Genomic DNA, 16903 nt, shown 5'->3' on the forward strand with positions numbered 1-16903 from the left:
ATAACTAGTTAAAAATTGCCAGGAACTGGGCTTTTTCACTGATACAGCACTGATAACTCAAACTAATTTCATTGATTCACCAAGCTTGACTTCAGTGGAATCAGTTTTCTGTTCTGTCACTGGTGCCCTACTTAAAGAAAATACATATTTATCTCCACCGATGAGAAGTTAGTATGCTACCATTGCAGTCTGTGCCATGCTGTCTGTGGGAAAGCATGGCTGCCTGCCCCTCTAGTTCATAAGGTCACTAAAAGCCACATCTGCATCTTGTCCATCTTTCAGCACTTCATAGTTCACTGCCTGGTCCATGGCTGATGCTCCGTTAGTACATCTGACTACTAAGTTAAACATTTTACATTTTGTTTTCTAAGTGCCCCAGAAGAAATCTCAGGGAATCATTGACCAGGGAGCCTTACTTTTGTAGCAGGTTGGCCAGCAAAATTTTGACTGAGGTATAGGATCTCCTCGCACATCAATATCTAACTGTGCTAATGAGTAACTAGGTTTCTGTACTGGGAACCTATCTCTTAGTAGACCCTGGAGGGTTTTTAACGTTCTGTATGTATAAGGAAGTGAAACTAGGTAGGTTATTTTTTATGTTTCAGCTGTCTTTTAAAATTTTTGTTAACTTTAGCATACATAGTAATTGGGCTTTATCATCCCACAGTATACTTTAGGTGTTCAAAAAGCCCTTCATAGGTCCTGACCCATAATACTTCAAGTGTCATTTTTCAGTGTGTTGGTTTAACTTTGTTATCTCGACACCAGAGTCCTCGGAGGGAACCTCACTTGAGAACTGTTCCTATCAAAATGGCATGTAAGAAAGCTTGTGGAGTGTTTTCTTGATTAATAATTGATAAGGAAGGGCTTGGCCTACTGTGGGTGGTGCCCCCTTGGGGAAGTGGCCCTAGGGTGTATGAGAAAACAAGCAGAATGGGCCTTGCAGGAAGCAAGCCACTAAGCAGCATTACTCCATGGTCTGTCCTGTTTGAGTTTCTGCCTTGACTTCTCCATGATGGACTGTAAGGTGAAACAAATCAAGCATATTAGTAGGGGAATATTTAATTTAGGCTAAAGCAGCGTGTGTATGATTATAAATCTGCCCAGGATGTGTGTAGCTCAATAGGGTAGTGAAATGCAGAGCCAAACTGAGGCAGGTGGGCCTATTGAGTTATAGTAGGATAGAAAGGGTTAACATGGACTGGGTCACTGTGTCCTGTAATAATAAGAAATAGAAAAGTCCCCAACATTTTACAGATGTAATGTTTCCTTCATTTCTCTAAGTAGTTTTTACAGTGGACTATCTCATGCAGTGGTACAGACTTCTAGTATTGGGAGGGTTTCACATAAAGGAAAAGACTAGGTAAGTAAAATACAAAATGACAAGTGTGGACATGACTGAAAGATTTGTTACAAGATGCCATTTTCTCCTTTTCAAGATTCATTTTCAAACTGGGACTTTTCGGTTTTCTTTACTCCATTGTCGGAAGCAAATCAATGAAGTGGACAGATTTCTGGTGCGACCTCATGTGGGAAATGACGTGTGGCTGGCTGCATGCTCTAAAGTGTTCAGATGAAGCTGAAAGAACGTCAGGTGTTCACTTTTTCACTGACAGTAAATCTATGGAACACTTGTACATTTAGATTTTTTTTGACTGGAGAATGTAAAGTATGCTATGGCTCTCTGTAAAAGTAAGGAGAAAGTCAGGGGGAATTTTTCGTGTTTTGGGTTTTGCTTTATTCAGACAGGGCTTCTCTGTGTAACTCCAGTTGTCTTGGAACTATGCCATACTGGACTCCAAATCTCAGAGATCCACCTGTCTCTCCCTCCCATGTGCTAGGATCAAGGGTGTTTACCACCACATCAGTGAGAACATTTTTTAAGGTCAAAACTGGCCTTGAGCTCCAGGGTTTACTTACATAGTTATGTCTCAGTTTTCCAACTAGTTAGGACTGTTAGAGGTGGGTCCCTCTCCTAGGAGTTTTCTTAGAGTTTTTGCAACTCTAATCACAGACATCCAGGCAGGTTAAGCATGGAATACATTGTCATAATTGGGTATGTCTTGAGAACTTGTTTTTTTTTTTTTTTGGTTTTTTGTTTGTTTTTTTTCAGTAAGTTGTCATGTCTTACCAAGGTGCATTTTACCCCCATCAATAATGGTGTGCTACAAATTAAAATAGTATTGTTCTAATTGATATCCTCTCTATTCCTTCAAACCTTCCTGTTCATTTCCTCCCTTCCTGTCTTGCTTTTGAGTCACTTAAAACTTACTAGCACAAAGTGAATGCCAAGCTAGGAGGAGTTTAATCCAAATCAGTTCTTGCCCGAGAGCCAGTGGATTGAGTCAAGGTATAATTATTGGCTAAGGTGAAGTTTGGGGTAGACAGTCCATCAGCATTCTGTTTACCCCTGAGGAGAGAATATGGGCCATTTACATAATATCTGAGTTGGCAGTAAAGAAAACATTGTAAAGCAAGCCGATCCTCTCATAGAGCACGTTGTCTCGTTAGAATAAAATCTTTTTGACTTTTTCAGACTAGTTCTCAAAACAAATAGTGAGTAGACTTGGAAAGGGGAAGTACTTTTGCATTAAAATTTTCTGTGATAAAGTTCTAAAATTGGTGGGGGGGGATAAGGAGGGATAGGTCAGACTATTTTTCCCCAGTTGTCTTTATGTTCAGTTTTAAGTACCTTTAAAATTTCATTTTGTTGAGCTTTTTTTTTTTTTAATTGTAAGTAATTTCTTAAAGCTAGAAACTGAAAATCAGCTCTGAAGAATAGTGGCTCTCCTGACCTGCTGGGTGGCCCCTCTGGCTTGGAAAGCTTGTACAGAAGACCAGCCTCTTTGTGTTATGCAGCTGGCTATCCCCAGGAACCACAGAAGCTTCTGGCTTTGGAGTTCCCACGGCTCTCTGCTAGGTTCCGTGGAGGATATTGAGATGAATTAGATACAGGTCCCTTGACAATATCTCGCTTTTTTTTTTTTTTTTTTTTTTGTAATTTGATTCTTCCCCACTTGAATCTGCCAACTCCTTTCCTCAAAGTAAAAGATCCAAGGTGTTAATCCCTACTCATTGAAGACAAATGCTAAATTGGAAGCAACAGCCTAGAAATGCAAAACTCCTTATCCAGTTACAATACAAGCTCTCCCAGTCAGCCAGGCTCAGCATCATCTGTAAGAAGGGAAGGTCTCACGGTGGCACATGCCTTTAATCCCAGCACTCTGGAGCCAGACACACACAGGTATTTGTGAGTTTGAGAGAAGCCTGGTCTGCAGAGCAAGTTCCAGGGTAGCCAGGGCTATACAGGTAAACCCTGTCTCAAAACAAAACAAAAACAAAAATCCCATACTTCCAAGTTTTAGAAAATTCTAAAATGCATCTAAAGTTCATCTAGGGAAACAATACATGGTAGGCAGGATAAAGAACTAAGCAATACTAAGTATCGGTTGAGTTTAGAGCACACAGGTTTATGGGTACATATTATGGATATGATCAATGGTGCACGCCACAAAAATATGATGCATTCAGTCAGTCTGACTAAACCTTGTTTTCCTCATATGTAAAATGTACATTAAAAAGAAGAAAACTTTCCAGGATTTTTTTCGGGGAATTAAAAGAGACGTATAGTACTTAACAGTGTGCCTAATGGTGCCGCGTCTATGAAGCAGAGTGCAAGACATCATCTCCGCTAAGTAAACTAAAACACAAAGTAGCTGAGTGCCAGTACAAAGCTGTGTCTAAGGGCATGCCACAGTCAACGCACAAAATACTGTGAGTTACAGAAGAGGCACGTTAGGCTAGCTCAAAAATAGTAAAGCCAAGGGAGATGGCTCAGTAGGCAAAACAGCCACACAGCCATGAGGACTTGCGTCAAGATGACCAGCACTCACATAAAAGCTGGGCAGTCTAGTGACCTGTCTGTAATCTTAGCCCTTTCAGGAGGTCAAGACCTGGGATCCCCAGGGGCTGGATGTTCAGAACAGCTGAATTGGTTCAATAAATAAAATGGAGAATAATCAAGGAAGACACCTGATTTCAGCGTGGGCCTCTACATGCATGTGCACCTGTACCACTACACACATGTTTCTACACATGTGAACAAGCATACACATATGAATACACATGCATAAGAGTAACAAATTGATAGAATCTGAATTCCTGGGGTTGGGTATTTTTTTCTGTATGTGTTGATAATGACTGCCTGTGTAATCCAGCCTGGTCTCAAACTCATCTTCTTGCCTCCTGAGTGCTAAGAAGCCAGGGGCACCACTACACGGGCTTTCTCCTAGAGTTTGTTAGAAATGCAAAAGTGATCTTAGACTACATATTCTCATGTAATGAAATCCTTTGATGGAAATAAATGGTGATAGATGGGTTCCTATGTTTATTTGTATAAAATGGTTGGTGCCAGCATTTTGCTGAGGGGACACTGGCCATTGGAAGGTATATAGAGGTGCAGAAGCCAGGTGTGGTTTTAAGACAACTTCTAGGATCAAGTCAGATGTCTAGGTTTCTCTGCCTTCCACAGTAAGTTAAGAGGCTTCTCAAAGGGTCAGGTCCAGTTCTTTTTGTGTCCATATCATCAGCAGCTAGCACTGGGTCTGACCCTTAGTAGGGACCCATTAATAAGTCACATACTGAACTTGCTTTGTTTTCTCTCCTGCTGGAAGGAAATTGCCTTCCCCCAGTGGCCATTTTGAGTACAGAAGGTTATTTTAAGATATTCTCAAGAGAGAACACTAGAAACCGCCTTTGAGTGTAAAAGGAAGGGAGAGCAGAATGAAAGGGGGAATGTAGACAGTTCCAAGTGAAGGGATGGAGGAAGGATGGGATGGACTGGCATCTCCTTTTGAACATGGAACTTCTTTCCTCACACTGTCACCATCCAGCAGAGACTGTTCCCTGAGGCACACACTTATTATGCCTGTGATCCCAGCACTTCTGACCTGGGATACTTAGTAGGTTCCAGGCCAGCCTGGACTACAAAAAAAGACCCCCTTTTCTCTAAAAGGACAACAAAAGAACAAAACCACAGAAATGAAATTTTGGACAAAATCTTAGTCTTAAGCCAGTTGTTGCCGTGGTCTTTATTATACTGAGACATAGTGAGTGTTGAGGATAGGTTGTTGGTGGTGAAGGTTTGAAATTGGCCCCATTCCACCCTCATTGCTACGCTTTCTGCTCTCCCTCCCAGTGTTTGATAAAGAACGGAATGTCTGCAGCCAGTGCTCACTTTAGACTTGCAGAAGACATAGAAGACACATTCCCCGAATTCTTCAAGACAACTGGTTTCTAAAATAGAAAATTTACTTGTGAACTCATGACCTTTAGTATAATACCTACACAGAAATAAATTTGGCTAATTTTGTGGTGGGTCTAGAGAAATGAGATTCTTTGTATTTTAATTTTATTTTTGTCTTTTGTGATTATTGTATACATATATTTTGTGTTGGGGGGAGATTGTTCATATGTGCCATAGTGTGTATGTGGAGGTCATAGAACATCTCTATAGGGTAGGTTTTAGTTGTTTCCTTCCACCTTGAATGGATTCCCATATCTGAGGTGGTCACGCTTGTGTGGCAAGTGCTTCACTTGCTGAGCCATCTTTGAGGCCACTTTATTATGTGTTAAATGAATGGATTTGTGCTTCTGTTTCTAATGGTAACCTATATAGACTTAACTAGCCCTGTGTGCTTTGTGCTTTGGGCAACATCCAGTGAGTATGTTGTCAATAGCAGGGGTTGATATTTTAAAATGATGAACGATCAGCACATTGGATATGTAAGAGCCACTACAAAGAAAAAATGTTCAAGTTGTAATGCTGTAGACAGACCCTCTGTTGAGGTTCATCCTTTCCAGTCTTTTTACCAAGACACACACTGCAGCTGAATCTATACTGATGTCTTCCCTGTTTCCCCTGTACTAGCAATGATAAGATGGTCTCAATTTGTAAAATTGTGCATTTCTTCCTAGTTTTAGGATTTATACACTGAAGGCTGTCAAGAGTTTTATTTAGGTAGCTTAATATACGTGAAACCATGAATTACATACATCTCAAGCCATGGTTCCAAAGTGACTATTGAAAGTTTTTTTTTTTTTTTAAACACTAGAATTAGGTAAACAATTGTTCTCTTTTATAGGATTCTCAGAAGGCTTTTTGGTAAATAAATGCATCTCAATGTAGATGCTTTTTAGGGCAGAGATTATATAATAATCTAGGCGAGCTCTGTATCACCCATAGTATACAAATACATCCAGTCTGTACAACACTGACAAAAGGATCAGGAGTTAGAAGGTGTGGCTTAGGCTACAGTGTACCTCATTCCTAGAGCATTTGCCTGCCATGAACAAGGTCCCGACTCCAGCATGGCAAGAAGAAAGAATGCAAGCTTGAATGGTTATAATGGTGATTCTGCTGATATTGACAGCTATGCCTCTGAACCACTCCCCTCATGTCTAAATTTAAAGTGATAGTAGTTTATGTGTGTACACGTTGGGCCTTCTGGCAGGTCAGTGGAACGCAGATTCCTGTGCTTTCTTCATGATGCAAAGTGATCTTCAGATGAGCAGAAAGAAAACAAAACAAGATTTCTACCAGTAACTTATTTCAAGGAAATTTATGGCTCAGTGAATAAGGACTTTGAAAGACAGATTGCTTTATTTTTCCCTGGTGGAAACTGAGTAGATTCCAGATTTGGGCTGAAGTTTTTCTTTGCTACTCCTTAGGAAGGCAAGACTGAAACACTTGCTCACTCCACTCCACTCCACATTGTATAAATAAATGCCTTTGCCTTTTGTTTAACACTGTTACAGAACAGGAGCATGCAGTGGGGCCTTGCTGTTACTTGAAGTTTTATTCATTACAATGCAGCTCCGGGGTTATAAAATGTCTTTGTAGGCTAATTATTATACAAACCGAAAGGATAAATCACAAACATAAAAGAAAATCTTCGTTTCTTTCTCCATTTATTTATTTATTTATTTATTTATTTATTTATTTATTTATTTATTTGTTTGCTTATTTATTTATTTATTTATTTATTTATTTATTGATTGATTGATTGGAGACAGGAACTCTCTATTTAGCCCTGGCTGGCCTGGAAATGGAACTCATTATGGATCAGGTTTGCCTCAACCTCAGAGATCTACTTGCCTCTCCCTTTCAAGTGCTAGGATTAAGGGCATGATCAGCATTCATTTTTTATTATTTTATTGACTATTCACACATACAATGTATTTTGAGCAAACCCACCCCCATGAAAACTCTGTAAATATAGTAAGACATTTTTCTTTAGTAACCAAAGAAGTCTAATGATAGAAGGATTTAAAAATTAAAAAGCAAACTCAATAAAGGTGATGGTTTAGATTGCTGGGGAGAGCTACTATTAAATCCATAAGTCCAACCTTTTCCTTGTCTCCAGTGATTTAATCCCACTGGAAAGGAAAATGTAGGGTTTCAGTTGCCTCTTCTTTTTTTTTTTTTTTTTTTTTTTATTGTTCCCACAGGCCTAGGTCTTCTGTTAAAAGCAGTGGTTCCAAATCTTACTAATGCTGCGGCCCTTTAATACAGTTCTTCATGTTATGGTGACCCCCAACCATAAAATTATCTTTGTTGCTACTTCATAACTGTAATTTTTCTACTGTTGTGAATCATAATGTAAATATCTGGTATACAGAATATCTAAAATGTAACTCCCAAAGGGATTTTGACCCTCAAATTGAGAACAATTGTGTTGGGGTAAGCATTGTGGTACTCAGAATACCAACTCTAATTTTTCTAATATCATGCATATCGTGACAGGAAATAGAAATGACAACTCAGAATCTTAGGTTGAATCAGTTTGAAATGAAAAGTAAAACCTTTTTTAAAAAAATGTAGTGTGCAAATGTGACCTTTGAAATGTGGGGAAACTGTTGCTTTCATTTTTATAAAGCATACAGTTTACATCTAAACACATGATTAATTTTTAACATAGGCGTTTTATATTAACATGACATGAAAAAGCCAAAAGAAGAATTTTTTTAGTCATTTTGCTAAGTTGCTTGAAGCAGATATGTGTGAAATTACCATACAGAGAAGTTAATAGATACTAGATATTAATGCAACAGGTTGCACATTGAATTTTGACTAGACTTAATATATCTTGTTTTAATTAACCTTGTAGTGTTGAGGATTAAATCCAGGGCCATTTGCATACTAGGTAAATGCTCTACCATTGACATATATGTCAACCCTCCTTTTCAGCTTTTTTTTTTTTCAGAGTCTCAGTATATAGCCCTAGATGAGTTAGAATTCACTATGTAGATCAGGTTGGCCTTGAACTCAGAATTCTGCCCGATTTTGCCTTCTGAATTCTGGGATTGGAGGCATGCACCACCACACCTAGCTCACAACAAAACCATGGAAATTTTACACGTTAATGGGTGCATGTAATATTAAAAATGCATATATCATACAGTGTTTAAATCATGTTAAACACATCTCTTCAAACGTCATTTCTTTGTGGCAAAGATTTAATTTATCTTTAATATTTTTAGATTTATTTTATTGGGTTTCTTTGTTTGAGTGTTTGGCATCACATGTAAGTCTGGTACCTGATGAAATGGTGAGCATCTATGAAGGTGCTGAGTCCTTTGCAAGAACAAGTACTGCTAACCACTGAGCCAACTGTCTCGCCTCAATTTACTACATCTTAAATCTTTATTCAGTTTCTATCAATACAAGTTAAATAATTTCACTTAAATAAGACATCCTTATTAGAAATTATTAACAAATGTTGTTTAAAATAATTATTTAAAATAACATGTCAAGACATGGTTCGAAGTGACTCTGAATATCTCAAAGTTCATTGCATAATGAATGCTTGGATGCCTATCATGCTCAGCAAACAAATTATAGCTCTTCCTTAGCTCTGGTGCTAGCAGTTCACAATGGAATCTTGCTGGAAGGGAAATGTAGAGTCGTCCTTTCTTCCTTTACTTCTCTTAGAGTTGAAGTTTGGTTCACAGGCCTAGATGTTCTATGTGGGAGGCTTCATGCCTTTGAATAGTCCCAGAGGTAAAAATAGATCATGCTATGTTCAGTGAAAGATGATAGGCAGGTAGGTAGTAGAATAATCTAAGTTCAAAAACTTGCACATTAATGGCAACGAGAGAAAAAGAATGAGTCTTTTACAGGCACAGACCTGGGGTTGACTTTTGACTCTGAAGATTTATTTAACCCGAGTTAAATCCAGAATTTCCTCAGCTGTAATATGGGAGAATCAATTATGTCTATTTCATAGGTTGTTAGAAACATTGCATTGGAAAATATAAAGAAAGCACTTAGCAAGTTCCTGTTGTATAGACAGAACTTGGGACCTATTGGCAGTTGATGGCTGCTGAGCAAGTTTTCTTCAGGCACATAAGCCCTGAGAAGCCACCCCATGCTTTAGAAGATGATCCCACACCCATGATGCACATATAGGCAGCACTAAATGGATCCACTGGAATTTTAAACAAGTTAAGAGCTGAATTGTGGGAGATAAGAGAAGAATTGGAAAGGAGAGAATGTGAGTGAAATTCATCAAAACACCATATATGCACGAATAGGTACTAAACACAGTGCTTTTAAAGAACCCATTTGATGCTGTCATCATTGTTATTATTACTACTCTTACTATTTTGATTTCTCGTCTTTATTGGCCTCTTTCCTTGTAACATGACCCTTAGGCTGAGGCCCTTCTACCAATGGTCAGATTACCTAACTGTCCAACAGGAGTCCACAGAGTTTACCTCCAGAAACCTCACCCTTTCATGCCCCAGATTAAGCATCTCCAGGACTCATGCTTGCCATAGAAAAGCTGGAATGTAATATACTCTTTGGATTGTGTATCTGGCACAGAGAGGGCACGTGGATATTCATATTTTCTCCACTTTAGTTACTCAGCAAATAGAGCACATTCACTAAATTACTCATAGGCTTTTAAATATACTGTTTTTATTTGACTTAAAATTTGGAGTGTCCCCCCCCCCCCGTTTTTGGAAGACATACAGATATAAACAATATGGTACTATTTCTTTAGGAGTCTTATCTAGAGCAAGAAGGAGTTTGTTGATGCATGTGCTTGGTGTTCACATGTGTTTGATTCGTGTCTGGATACATATGTATGTATGTATGGAGAAAGTCTCTTTTATTAAAGCAGCTTTATGTTCTTATGAGTTTAACACCCCTGACTCTTTAGCTTTTTGAGTCAGGGTTTCTCTGTGTAGCTCTGGCCATCCTGAAACTCACTCTGCAGACCAGGCTGGGCCAAAACTCACATAGATCTGTCTGCCTCTGGAGTGCAGGGATTAAAGACATGAGCCATTACTACCAGAACAATTCCCTTTTTGTGAAATAGTGAACTGTCACTACACTGAATGGAATTTCACTCTTCTGGGAGTCTGACAGTAACATTTATTTTTGTCTCTTACAAAAGGAAAAGGCCAAATTAGTTGAACCCCTGGACTATGAGAATGTTATCACCCAACGGAAAACACAGATTTACAGCGATCCCCTCAGAGATCTGCTTATGTTCCCCATGGAAGACATATCTGTGAGTTCACATGTGCTTTTTAAAAGAATAAGCACTTTATTTTCCAAGCCAGTTCTTATAACAAGAATGTGATTTGACTGATTTGATTTCTAGATCTCAGTGATTGGTCGCCAGCGCAGAACAGTGCAGTCTACTGTACCAGAAGATGCTGAAAAGAGGGCCCAGAGCTTATTTGTCAAAGAGGTAAGGGGCCAAAGAACTTTTTTTCATGTTATTATTATTATTATTATTATTATTATTATTATTATTATTATTATTATTATTATTATTATTATGTGTGTGTGTGTGTCAGAGAGAGAAGGGGGAGGGGAGAGGGAGGGAGAGAGAGAGAGAGAGACAGAGACAGAGACAGAGAGAGAGACAGAGAGAGTATGTTTATGTGTACCATGTATGTAGAGGTACCCATGCAGGCCAGAAAAGCCTTTGGATTCCCTGAAACTAGAGTTACAGATAGTTGTAAATCATCTGATAGTGGTTCTTGGACATGCAATAGCAGTATGTGCTCCTAACTACCAAATCATCTCTCCATCCAACTGCATGTGCTTTTGGTATGTATGTATGTATGTATGTATGTATGAATATGTATATATATTTACTTCATAATAAATGGGAAATAAATTACTAAACCTAACCTGTGTAACAAATCAGTATGGTGTAAGGCAAAGGCTCAAGTGTTTATAAGTAGTGTTTGGGGTTTTATTGTTGTTTATTGTTGTACTTTTCTTTTAGATTTGAGTACCTTGTTATGTACTTGAAGTGAGAGTTTTCAGAAGGACATATGAATTAGGGTCTGTCCTTGTCACTTGGGCTAGAGCAGTGGTTCTCAACCTTCCTAATGCTGTGACCATTTAATACAATTCTTCATGTTGTGGTGACCCCCACATGAAGCATCTGTATTTTCTGATGGTGTTAGGTGATCCCTGTGAGGGGACATTTGGCACCATCATACTTGATCCTTAAGCCAAGATCCCCATACCAACATTTGTCAATTAACTAAAAAAAATTCTGTGGGTATTTCACCAGACTTTGGCTAGTGTGTCCGAGACTTGGGTTTGAGGATGGCTTTAAATTTGTGATCCTCTATTCTCAACTCTCTGGATGCTGGGGGTTACAGGTGTGTGTCACCATGACTACCAGACTTCTAAAAATACATTTCTTTGCATTCTTTTTCTATGTTTGAAATGTATGACTCCCTACTTTCTTCCAGTGTATTAAGACCTACAGCACAGATTGGCATGTGGTGAACTATAAGTATGAAGACTTCTCTGGGGACTTTCGGATGTTGCCATGGTAAGCTTAGAAGTTAAGGGAAATATAATAATAATTGCTACTACTAATTATTATTATTATTATTATCACCATTTTCATTATTATGGTTATTTTTTGGCCTTTTCCAAAACTTTTCTGAAACTCCTATTATGATTTTTAATAAGTCAGACCTCAAACAGCAGCATATTTGGCTCATACACTGTTTTGAATATGTTTTGATTTTGCTCATTGACACTCTTCCCAGTGTGAGCTCACTTCCTTTGACACATCCATATTGACTACAGAATAATATTTAGCTCATTCTGGGAAATGTCGAGACAGGTTTCCTAGTGGTTTCAGTGAAGAAGTTAGAAACTATTTTAATCAGTTTGATACCTGCAGAAGTGGATGAGAGCTGGGGGGGGGGGAATCTCAGTGAAGTTGAAGGACTGTCATGAGGACACTGACCCAGTAGTCATGGTTCAAGTTGTCTTTCTGCTATTTCCTAGCTGGCTAGGTTTGAACCTCCCAATCAACCTGCTTGAGCTCTCCTGTCACCCCCATTTCCTCACTGCATGACTGCGGGCCTCACAGCATCTTATCTAGGAAATATGAGGGGAGAAAAAGAGAAAGAAGACATTTGTGTAGCCCTCTGTCGTTTTCAAAAACATTTTCCTAGGAAAGAAGCTACTAACCTTAACAGTCAGGTTCCCAAAGCAAACAAAACAGAGAGCCAAAATGACAGTGTTGCTTTCTGACCCTGAAAAGATAAAGTTCTGCCACGGTTGACAGCCCTGGCAGACGTTTCTTAGCAACTTCTGCTCTGCTTGACTCCTATCTGGTCTCTGTTTTATCTCTGCAGCTGGCTGCGTATGGGGGAGTCCTTCTATACAAATAAGACAGGGTGAGGAGGTAGCTTAGTCAGCAGTTTTTGCAGAAATCAAACAAGCAAACAGAAGCAGCTTTGCATGTTTACTCAGGAACAAGGCCTATGCTTGAAAAGAAGAGTATTTTTCCATCTCTTGCCTTGCGTTTTCTTGTTTTCCAAAGAATAAAGTCGACTTCGGTTTGTGTTTGTTGGTGATGCTTATAGGTTATGTTCCGTGTCTAAATTACATTTTCTTGAACTTTCAGCAAGTCTCTGAGACCAGAAAAGATTCCTAATCATGTGTTTGAGATTGATGAAGACTGTGAGAAAGATGAGGTAATGATGGGGCTAGCTGTATGCCTTCTTCAGGGGTCCCTTATGCTGAAAGTGAATTCCTTAAGGAAAGAGGAACGATGCTGGAACAAGCGTCTATGCATATCTTTGGCCACCTTTTAACCAATCAATGTTTTTTAAATTAAAAAATAGTTACACATCAGTAACTATTGAGTACCTACTGTGTTTATACCATTGGGCCTTTCATACTATCTAGGGTCAATATTTTAAATATTTATGAAAAGTGATAACTTCATTCTTAATTAGGAAATAGGTACAAGTCTAGTTCTGTGTCTGCTAAATGTTGACTAAATACATTCTTGGATGACTGCTATTTTACTTATGGCTTTTATTCTCTTTCAGGATTCATCTTCTTTATGTTCTCAGAAGGGTGGTGTAATAAAACAAGGATGGTTGCATAAAGCAAATGTAAATAGCACCATCACAGTAACCATGAAGGTAGGAAATCGTAATATTAGTCTATCATTTGGAGTATATTGACATACATAATGTTTCTAGAGAAATGTTTATTTTTCTAATCAGTCCTCATAAAATCTTTTGTTTAAAGTTAGCATGTGGAATGTGGATTTTTAAAATACATATGTCATCATATTTTGTTCTCATTTGTTCCCCTCCCAAAAAGTCTTTAATAAAAGAATCTTAACAGATACACGGAATTTTAAAATTCCAACCTCAGAACAAACTTAGAAATGTTACCTTTTAAAGACAGAGAAGGAAGTTGCCAATTGAATGAAGGAAATAGCTTTGCAAAAACAGGCATCAGAGGTTGCTATGTGGAAATGGATTTGATGAATGAATTTGGCGCTTATTAAATACTAGTGACTGTGGGGAAATTTATTGACATCTAAGATGGGGGAGTCCATTGTGTTCAGTAGCTTCATAATTAGAAACATACCACATTAAGTCCTACATAAAACAGTGCCTTAGGGTGGTCAGGCCTATTTGGAAAATGAAGTGGTTTGACTAGATAGTGAATTTGTGTAAGGGACTTGTGGGAGACAAAACCGAGAACACTGAAAGGCTTTTGTTTGGGAGGCAGTTAAGAACCATTAAAATCCAGAGGAAGAACAAATGAGCTTCTTGAAGATTCTCAGCAGAGAAATTATTCTGTGATACCAAATATAACTGTTCTTTCAGATATTCACTATAAGATCATGCAGCTTCCTGCGTATGATTCACAGTTCCATTAAGTATTGAAGGTCATTCTAGCTTTCAAATAGCCTGAAAGCAGAAACCGTGGATGTCTACCAAAGGAAGACTCAAATTCTATCTTAATTTAATATTTTGCCTGCTGCTTTTCCTTTAGTGGTCATATCCTGTTTTCACTTTCATTTTCCGGCCCCTAAGATAAAGAATCCAAGTTATAGGATGTTTCCTATGTATCTGGTTATATACGACCATGGAATTTTTGCCCATGTGAGATGATAAGAGAATTATTTCAAATCCATTTGCTAGGGGATCAATGTTTCTTGTATTTATATTCGGCATTTAATCTTCATGGCAGCCACGTGTGATAGGCACTGCTATTATTATTCTTAGTTTCCAGATTTGGTAAAATAGGCATAGAGAAATCTGATGGCTAATCAGAGATCTAGGGCTGGGGATATATACAGCTTAGAGAGTAGGGTATTTCCTGTGCAAACATGGGGGCCTGAGTTTAGATTCCCAATATTCACATAAACAAAACACTGGGTAACTACTTCATCTGGAATCACAGCATTTGGTATGCTGAGACATGTGGATCAAAGGGGCTGGCGGGCCAACAAGGTAAAGGAAAAGAGAGCCCCATCTTTACTGAGAGACCTTGTTTCAGAAAATAAGTTGGAAAATGATAATGGAAGAAAATGTCCACCTTTAGCTTCTGCATGTGGATGCTCAGGTTAATACACCAGAACACACATTTGCACATGCATGAGTGTGTGTGTGTGTGTGTGTGTGTGTGTGTGTGTGTGTGTGTACACTGCATATCCAAATATATAAAAACTAAACAGAGCTCCCAAGTTTTCAGGAGTAGGATTTGATCCTATGCAATCTATTCTCTTGGCCAGTACAGTGTCATCCTCACTAGCTGAGTGCCACATTGCATGTCCTGTCAGAGTCTTCAGGTTCAGAAACATACATGTGGAGGTTAGAAGTCTGTGCAGGTGGTCAGAAAATGGTTTTGGGTTTATATGCTTTTTAGACGATACATAATGTACATATTTATTGGTTACAATGTAAATTTTCAACACATACATAATGCATAATAAACAATGAATAGATTTGGGTAATTAGCACATTCACTAGCCTAAATATTTATCACCATTGCATGAATGCATGGGTACATTCATGTGTGTGTGTGCTCCTGCCTGTGCTTGAGTGGGGGGGCATTGGAAATAATCTTTACTAGCTCTTTTAATTACATGATTTATGGTTGCCGTCTGTACTCTACTGAGCTGTAGAAATTATTCCCATCTGACTATATACCCTTATGTGCTATGGATTAGACTCCATTTATTTCCCCTAACATTTTCAAACTATTAAACTACTTTACCTGCACCTTAACTTTAGCACAGAGCTAAGGAAATACGCTGTATTGCAAACTAGATTCATAAGACATTAGTAAGAAATTAATATTTACTAAGCAATTCAGAAGACGGTTTTAAATTATTTCCCCAATACCACTGAATTACCATTTGCTTTACTAACAATGTTTCCACATCTCAAGAAGACATTATTTTAGGTAAAACATTTCATGGTTTATATCTTCTTTCATAATTTTTTTAAGAATACACACTGATGTGGTAGCAAGACTAATGAATCCCCAAAGATGTCCATGTCCTAATCCCTAGAACATGTGAATGTTTGCTTACATGACAAAAGGGAATTCAAGTTGCTAATAAGCCAATAGGGAGACTATTTCGAATTACCCAGGCAGGCTCAGAATAAGCACAAAGCTCCTGATATGTGGAAGAAGGAGGGAGGCAGGAAAGGAGAATTAGAGGAAAAGATGTGAACAGAAGCAGGGTCATAGATAGATGCTATCTGGCTAATCTTGAAGATAGAGAAAGAAGTCACAAGCCCAAAGAAGATGGACATCCTCTTGAAGCTAAAGAGAAAGCAAGGGAGTAGAAATGGAGCTTCTCCTATATATATTTTAGCCTAGTGAGGCCAGTCCCCCTTCTAACCTACTGAACTATAACATAGTAAATCTGTGTTGTTTTACGCCACTTAGTTTGGAGTAGTTTATTATAGCACTAGAAAACGAATACAGTCAGCCAAAGATTGATTGTTCAGCTTGGCTGTTATCTCTGAAGTGGGAAACTCCCACACTTTACAGAGACCAGGGAGGAGCCATAAATTCATGGAGTAGAAGGGTAAGTCTGAGGTAACCTGGGGACTACATGAGTACGGTGAAGAGGTCAGCTGCTACTTTTTGCCAGCTAACCAGGGCCTTGTCCTGTTGGGCTAGGCTCTTTGCTTTGTCTCTTTTTATTTCCATTTACTTGCTGTGTAGCTGAAGATGAACTTGAATTTCTGGTCCTCCTGCCTCCACCTCCATGGATGGAACCCAGGGCTTCATGCATGCTTGTTATGTACTCTACCAAACGAGTTGTACCCCCAAATAGGTTGTTTCTTCTTAACCCCCCTCCACCCTGATGGCATTGTCCTTGCAACTGTAGGTGCCCTGTCACAGGGTGGGAGGAAGCTCTTCTGAAGTCTGCAATCCTTCCAGTTTAATGAGAAGCTGAGTGCCCATGGCTCAGGAGAGCAGCCAGCTCAGCTCATGCAGTCAGGAGGGCCAGATGTATAACTAAAACCAAAAGGCTCACAGAATTAGAGGTGTGCTGGAAGGAAAGCTTCTGTTTGTTTC

At 38.8% G+C, this 16903-nt stretch overlaps 1 protein-coding gene across 2 annotated transcripts in view; it reads left to right on the forward strand.

Moving 5' to 3' along the window:
- DOCK11 (dedicator of cytokinesis 11) overlaps nucleotides 1-16903 on the forward strand; it is a 170017-nt gene that overhangs the window by 36923 nt on the left and 116191 nt on the right. For both annotated transcript variants that reach the window (XM_080910695.1, XM_080910696.1), the window contains exons 2-6: nucleotides 10464-10580; nucleotides 10674-10763; nucleotides 11788-11870; nucleotides 12963-13032; nucleotides 13393-13488. In XM_080910695.1, the coding sequence (XP_080766821.1) occupies nucleotides 10464-10580; nucleotides 10674-10763; nucleotides 11788-11870; nucleotides 12963-13032; nucleotides 13393-13488 (456 nt within the window). The remainder of the gene's footprint in view (nucleotides 1-10463; nucleotides 10581-10673; nucleotides 10764-11787; nucleotides 11871-12962; nucleotides 13033-13392; nucleotides 13489-16903) is intronic.

Source organism: Micromys minutus (genome assembly GCF_963924665.1).
Source record: "Micromys minutus genome assembly, chromosome: X".
NCBI lineage: Eukaryota > Metazoa > Chordata > Mammalia > Rodentia > Muridae > Micromys > Micromys minutus.